At 37.9% G+C, this 8114-nt stretch overlaps 1 protein-coding gene across 1 annotated transcript; it reads left to right on the top strand.

The window, feature by feature from the left end:
• Positions 1-2216: 2216 nt before the first annotated feature.
• On the top strand, positions 2217-2898 carry LOC121041845 (H/ACA ribonucleoprotein complex subunit 1-like). The gene is given in 2 exon segments (XM_040492994.1): positions 2217-2634; positions 2637-2898. Coding segments are annotated over 2 exon segments (660 nt in total). The 3' UTR covers positions 2879-2898.
• The last annotated feature ends 5216 nt before the right edge of the window (positions 2899-8114 follow it).

The raw sequence follows: 8114 nt of genomic DNA on the forward strand, positions 1-8114 counted from the left end.
CTGTCTACACATCAAAAGAAATCAACTTACTTTATAAATTATGCATTCTTTCTTCCTTTCATATGTCTATCCATCTAGTTATATCCTAAAGCATAATCATTTATACAGTGCCATAGTATATAAAACATTTTCATGTGAACTATACCATTTTTTTAGAACTATACCATTTGATTGTCACAAAAATATAGTATTAAAGGTGAGTTAGGTATTATTATTATCATTATTATTATTATTATTATTGGTTTCTCCTTTTATAGATTATAAAATCTCATATTTTGCCCAGGTCACATTAGTGGAAAGGGCCAGAGCCAGGAAGGAATCCAGATTAAGTGACATAAAATCTCCTGATGTTTCCACTGAATCCATTCTACAGAGGTGAATGTGCTCAATACGCCATTTCCCTTAATCATCAACATCTCTGGGAGGAAGGAAATATTACACAATGAAGAAACTGTAGTTCAGAATGTTTTACCCCAAATCTGGCAATTGATAGTTGCAGGAGCCAAGACTCAAACTCTGTTTCTGTGCCTTAATCATCCAAAGGCCAACATTGAAACAACATCCGACCAAAGGTCTCTACAAAATGGGCTTCCTAAAAATACAGAAGCAAATGTTAAAAAATTTACTAGCGGCTCTGAGTCCTTTTGAGGGCCCACTGAGCCCTCCAGAGGCTCTAACAGTCTCTAAAATCCAGCTTTGGTTTGCAAGGAAATGCTGCAGGCAGTAAAGCCGGCCTCACCACCAGAGCCACCTCCAGGTTGACCTGTTAAAGGTCACCCAGCTCTCTGCTCTGAGAGCCCGAAATCAAGGATGATGTCCCCCCCTGTATTGTGATTGAGCAAGTTTAATGGACAGGCAGGAGTTCAGACAGAATGTGTGCTAGTTCCTCTATTGTTACAACATCTCTGACAGGTCAGTGAAGGCTCCTAAGTAAGTATTAACTCCTTAAACAGTATTGGAAGGTCTGTAACCAAACTCAGGAACTGTGGTTCTCAACCCTACTTGTGCAATAGAATCGCCTGAGAAATTTACAAAAACACTGATGCCTTTACCCAGTGGACTGGTTAATTCAAAATCTCTTGAGAGTAGAATCCATGTATCAGAACTTTGTTTAAAATCTCCCTGGTTGGTGATAAACATGTTCTGTAATTAGATAGTGGTGATGGTTGTGCAACTTTGTGAATAAGAACTACTGACTCGTACACTTTAACAGGGTAATGTTTACGGTGTGTCAATTATACCTCAATTAAAAAAAATACTTTCTCAGTTTATTCTAAAGTATAGCCTGGGCTGAGAACCACCATGAGACTGGACAGTGTCTTCCAATCTGGGCTGTACATTGGAATTTACTGGGGAACTTTAAAAAACACTGAAGCCTAGGGGCACCTGTGGGGGGCTCAGTCAGTTAAGGGTCAGACTTTGGTTCAGATCATGATCTTGCCAGTCATTTGTTTGAGCTCTGCATTGGGCTCTATGCTGACAGCTCAGAGCCTGGACCCTGCTTCAGATTCTGTGTCTCCCTCTCTCTCTGCCCCTCTCCCACTCACATTCTCAAAAATAAAAACAAACAAACAAAATACTGGAGCCTAGTCATGACCACCGTAGATTCTGATGTTATTAGTCTGGGTGATAATCTTGGCATCAGGAGTTTAAAAACTTCCTAAGGTGATAGCAATGTGCAACAGGTTGAGACACTGGTCTAGAATAGTGACCCTCCACCTGGGCTCCTCTGGGAACCTGGGAACTTGTTAGAAATGCAAATTCTTAGTCCCACCCTAGACCTACTGAATCAGAAACTCTAGTGTTGGGTCCAGCAGGCTATAGTTTAACAAGCCCTTCAGGTGATTCTGATACTGGCTGCAGTTTGAGAACCACTGCTCTAGCCCTCAAGGAAATTGCATTCCAATCCAGTTATTATCCTTAAATTTCCCTAATCCCTAAATATTTCTGGAGGACCTATTCCAGATGTAGGAAACCTTTTCATACCTAGCACCATGCTACACAACTGCGACTGAAGGTCTAGCTGGAGAGTGACTCACTTGGAACTAATCAGGAAGAGGAAGCCATGTAAGACGCGGGGTTATAACTTTTCTCTTACACAAGAGTGTTAATTTCAGGCAGGTGAGCTGCGGTAGGGAGCAGGAGGATCTGGAAGGAAGGAGTTGTGGCGTCAAGAGTTCACTGCTTGCGGGGGGAGGAGGTTCTAACCCGGGGCGATGAGGCTGGTAGAGCAAACAGGTCTTTTCCAGGCGGAGGTTGTAGAAGCTTTAATGGAGGTGGCGGCTTCATTCATAGCAGCCGCTACAACCTTCCCGGATGGAGGCAGTAATTTCAAAAGCGATGGTGGCAGAGGAGGATTTGGACAAGGAAGTGGCCACGGGCGGTTGAACAAAGGCCAAGACCAACGATCTCCAGAACATGTAGTTTTATTAGGAGCGTACCTGTATCCCTGTGGAGATGACATAGTTTTTAAATGTACTGCAGACAAAAATAAGGTGCTTTACTTCAGCGCTCCAGTTTATTTAGAGAGCAAAGAACAGATTAGTAAAGTGGATGACATATGTGGACAATTTAGTGATTTTTTTTCCGTTAAATTTTCAGAAAATATGAAGGCACTTTCCTTTAAAAACCTGCAGAATTTCACATGGACCCATATAAACTGCTCCCACTGCAGAGGTTTTTACCTCGACCTCCAGGTGAGAAGGGACCTCCAAGAGGTGGTGGCAGGAGGAAGAGGTGGAGGGGGCCCAGTGGGCGGAGGGGCGGTTTCAGACGCGCAAGAGGAGGTGGAGATGGAGGCTTCAGAGGAGGAAAGGGGGTCGTGGTTCTGACGGAAAGGACATTCCGCGTAACAGTTCAGGAGAAACTTCCTGCATGATCTGCTTCTATGGATCAGAAACTTGTTTCTTGAGCAGGTCTTGAAGAACTGGTCATTTTATGACAGTGGAACTAAAATGTCAATGCATGCAAAAGTGAGTGAAAAAAATAGGCAATTTTGCTCTAAAAGAGTGTGAGCAAGTGTTCTGCATAATGCTTGGAACTCTGTGGATGCTTAATAAATGGACAATTTTCGTTTGAAATATTAAAAAAAAAGGAGTTAATTTCAGTTCTCACACCAAATCCTTGAGATTAGAATTACAAAATACTACCTACGTGGCCTGTTATTCCTTTACTTCATTCATTTTGAAACTCAAAATACATTGTGTAACCTCAAATCCTTCCTTAGTCTTAGCCTTTTTAAGCCAGTGATTCTCTTTCTTCGTTTTGATCAATAAATGATTTCTGCAGCCATTTGAGAACGATGTTGCTTTGACATTTTAGAAAATGCATTGTTTAGAATTTTTTTTCTAAGTTTGTAATGAAAAATCTAGATTTAAATCTGTATTGAAAGTTTTGAGATACTTTTTTCTATCTGCCAGCCCACAGTTGTGTTGTATGTTACTGCATCATTAATTATAGACTTTTAATGAAGCAGGTTTCCCTAGATTTTCAGCATTTGTGGGAATATCTCTTTAACGGTATTGATCTAAAATCAGTCTTTGAAGAAATGGCCTATGTTTTTTGTCCGATGTTAGGTCACTTTGATATAACGAGGTTGCTAATCATTTATCCCCCTGACACTAATTATTCCCAAATTACAAATAGAAGACTCCGAACCTGTTGTTAAGGCTAGTTTATTTGGGAGCATTACAGTACCACACACACATACACACCTCTCTCCAGGCTCATTAACACAGGGATGACACAGCAGTATTTCTGGGGCCTGAATTGTGACCACACTTTCATTTGAATAGAGAGATAAGCTGCAAAACCAAGACTTATGTCCTTGAAATTATAGTGCCTTAAAATTGGTTCTAAGGCCTGTCAACATCAGAATGTAGTTTTATGTAACTTTATCTACCTCTTATGCTCTCCCAAATAAGAGAATTTCAACTCATTCTGCCAGACATATGCCTCAGGCCTTGAGTACTACCCATTCCCGTTGGGGCCTTGCACTGGTACCCCATCACCATGGTGACAGTCAGACATCCCTCAAGAGGCCTGAGCAGGTGAGTCCATGCATGGAGCTCATTATCCCACAGCGCCAGAAGAGAGAGTAATGCATAGAAGAGTAGTTGGAGATCATGGAAGATAAGTAAAAGATAGTTATTAGGACCATTTATGGTAATTTTTTAGAGGACAGACGATTAAGTAAAATCAGAAAAGCATGAGGTTGAAAATAATTGGAAGGTCAGTAAATTGGATATAAAGGAAATACTCTCCAGTGAAGAATGAGTCTTGAAACAGCATATAGTCATTTCTATAAATTTATTGGGAATTACTTTTAAAAAACCATGTGTGAAAAATTTCTCAGTGAACTAGTAGAATCTTTCTGCCTTGGAGACCCTGGGAAGTCCTTTTAAATGTGTCCTCACTAGTTCTCAGGATTCCCTCAGTCTTGAAAATCAATTTCTATTCATTCTCCATGGAGTTCATTGTCCAAATATTATTGGTAACATTTTTTGAAAATTATAATCACACATAGTGACTGATCCATTATCCTTCACTCATAACATATCAATAATCTCCCAAAGTAGATAATTATATCATTATATACAACAGGATCTCTGAATATAACAGGTACGGTTAGAAAGAGGCACAGACAAGATGACAGCAAAAGGTCTGCTCAGGGATGAACACTTTTTTTCATTTTTTTTTTTTTTTTTTTAGTTTTATTTCTGAGAGAGACAGAGAGTGCATGAGTGGGGGAGGGGCAGAGAGAGAGGGAAACATAGAATTCAAAGCAGGGTCCAGGCTCTGAGCTGTCACCACAGTGCCTGACTTGGGACTCGAACTTACAGACCACTAGATCATGATCTGAGCCAATGTTGGACACTTAACCTACTGAGCCACCCAGGCGCCCCAGGGATGAATACCTTTAAAAAAATTGCCTAGTTCTTCATAAAGATTACCATCTGAAGATAATCGGAAAATATACCTGATAGCACATATTTTGCTTTGTTTTTCTTCTGGTACTTGAATTACTCCTTCTATAGTAATAAAAAAAAAGTCACATTGGAAAACAATTCAATATATAACCAATCTAAACACAATGTATTATGCATTAGCATTAAAGTGAAATTACATATAGTTTTATACTCATGATAGCCTAAATAAAAGAGATTAATAAAATAATTGTTAACATACATTCTTTTTAGAGTGTTAGTGGAAATATCAAGAAACTATTTTTAAGACAGTTAATAAAATATTTTTCTCTCTAAAAATCATGTGGATTATATGCAAATATGAAATGGAAATCTTTTATATTAATGGAAGAGGGTGTATACTAACCCTCAAGTAGCACAAGAAGAGAATTTCTCTGTATTTATACCATGAAAAGAACTTTTGACTCAAGGCTCAAAAAATAAGAGCCCTAGTGGTGTTAATGATTCCAAATGCAATTGTATAAAACCATCTGTCTCTAGTTTTCACAGATAATTCAGTGTGTGGGGAAGATCTAACTTTTGGTGTAAAAATTGCTGTGTTTTCTGAAACCGCACTTTTTTAATTAATTAACTTTATTTTTTTAGAGCAGTTGTAGGTACATAGCAAAACTGAGCAGAAAGTACAGAGTTCGAGTAAACATTCTGCAGCCTACCTCACACTGTACAACTTCTCCTTCTGTTGACATCCTCCACCAGCATAGAACATTTATTACAACTGTTGGAATTACATTCACACATCATTATCACCTAAAGTCCATAGTCTAGGGTTCACTCTTGGTGATGTACATTCTATGGGTTTGGACAAGTGTATAACGACATGTGTCCATTGTAGTACCAGACAGAGTAGTTTCACTGCCCTAAAAATCCTCTGTTCGTGGCCTATTCATTCTTCTCCCTAACCCCTGGAACTATTAATCTTTTTGCTGCCTCCATAGTTTTGTTGCCTCTTCCACAAGTCAGGCACACAGTTGGAATCATATATAAGGCAGCCTTTTCAGACTAGTGTTTTTCATTTAGTAATAGACTTTAAAGTTCACTCATGTCTTTTTGTAACTTGATGGCTTATTTCTTTTTAATTCTGAATAATTAATTTTCACTTGTCTGGATGTACCACAGTTTACTTATCCATTCACCTACTGACAGATATCATGAATGCTTCCAGGTTTTGATAATTCTAAAGAAAGCTGCTGTAAACATCCACATGCAAGTTTTTGTGTGAATGTAAGTTTTGAGTTCATTTGGGTAAATACCAAAGGGAGTAATTACTGGATCATATGGTAAAGTATGTTTAGTTTCTTAAGAAACTGCCAAATTGTCTTCCAAAGTGACTGTACCGTTTTATATTCCCACCAGCAATGAGTGAGATTTCCTGTTGCTTCACATCATTGTCAACATTTGGTGCTGTCAGTGTTCCAGATTTTGGCCAAGCCAGTAAGTATGTAGTGATATGTTATTATTTTATTTTGAATTGTTACTGATTTTAGTGGGAAAACTTTGAGTTTCTCATCATTAGGTATAATGTTAGCTGTAGATTTTTTTTCTAAGATATTCTTTATCAAGTTGAGGAAGTTCCCCCTCTATTTTTAGTTTCCTGAGAATCTTCACCATGCATGAGTACTGGATTTTGTCAAATGCTTTCTCTGCAGCTATTACTATGACCATGTGATTTTTCTTCTTTAGCCTGTTGATATAATATATTACATCAATTAATTTTTGAATTGTTGAACCAGCCCTGCATACCTGACATAAATCCCACTTGATCATGGTGTATAGTTATTTTTATACACTGTTGATTTTGATTTGTTGATATTTTGTTGAAAACTTTTACATTTATGTTCAAGATATTGGTCTATAGTTTTCTTGCAATGGTTTGTCTGGTTTTGGTATTAGCGTAATGCTGGCCTCATAGAGTAAGTTAAGAAGTATTCTACCTGTTTTTATCTTTTGAAGAAATTGTAGAGAATTACTATAATTTATTCCTTAAATGTGTGGTATAATTTACCAGCAAATCCATCTGGTCCTGGTGCTTTCTGTTTCGGAAGGTTAATTATGGATTCAATTTCTTTAATAAATATAGGTCCATTGAGATTGTCTATATCTGCTAAGTTTTAGTAGATTGTGTCTTTCAAGGAATGGTGCTGCATTTCATCTAGGTTATTAAATTTGTGTTCATAGAGTTGTTCACAGTATTTCTTTATTATCCTTTTAATGTCCATGGGATCCATAGTGATGTACCCTCTTTCATTTCTGGTATTAGTTATTTGTGTCTCATCTCTTTTTTTCTTAGCATGGTTTAGAGGCTTATAAATTTTAATGATCTTTTCAAAGAAGCAGCTTTTGGTTTTGTTGATTTTCTGTATTTTCTGTTTTCAATTTCATTGATTTCTGCTCTATTTTTTTTTCTTTTGTTCACTTTGGATTTAATTTGCTCTGTTTTCTAGTTTCCTAAAATGGAAACTTAGATTATAAGTTCTAGGGGTGCCTGGGTGGCTCAGCTGGTTAAGCCTCCAACTCTTGATCTCAGCTCAGGTCATGATCTCGTGGTTTGTGAGTTCAAACCCCACATCAGGTTTTGCGCTGACAGCACAGAGCCTGCTTGGGATTCTGTCTTTCCCTCTCCCTTCTCCTCCCCAGCCTGCTCTCTCTCTGTCTCTGTCTCTCTCTCAAAATAAATAAACTTAAAAAAAGATTTTTTTTTAATTATAGTTCCAAATCTTTCTTCTTTTCTAATACATGCATTCAATGAATGCTAAATTTCCCCCTTAGCCCTGCTTTCACTGTATCCCATGAATTTTGATAGCCTGTATTTAATTTATATTTAGTTAAAAATATTTTTAAATTGGGGCACCTGGGTGGCTCAGGCAGTTAAGCATCTGACTTCAACTCAGGTCATATTCTGGTGGTTCATGGTTTCGAGGCTTGCATCAGGCTGTGGGCTGACAGTGTGGAGCCTGCTTGGGATTCTCTCTCTTTCCCACTGTCTCTGCCCCTCCTCTGCTGTCTCTCTCAAAATAAGTAAATAAACTTAAAAAAATATTTTTAAATTTATCTTGATATTTCTTCTTTGAAGTATGTTTTATTTAGATGTATGTTGTTTAACCTCCAAATACTTTGGAATTTTCCAGTTAT

This window comes from Herpailurus yagouaroundi, unplaced genomic scaffold (genome assembly GCF_014898765.1).
Source record: "Herpailurus yagouaroundi ecotype Mexico unplaced genomic scaffold, PumYag 29, whole genome shotgun sequence".
Classification (NCBI taxonomy): domain Eukaryota; kingdom Metazoa; phylum Chordata; class Mammalia; order Carnivora; family Felidae; genus Herpailurus; species Herpailurus yagouaroundi.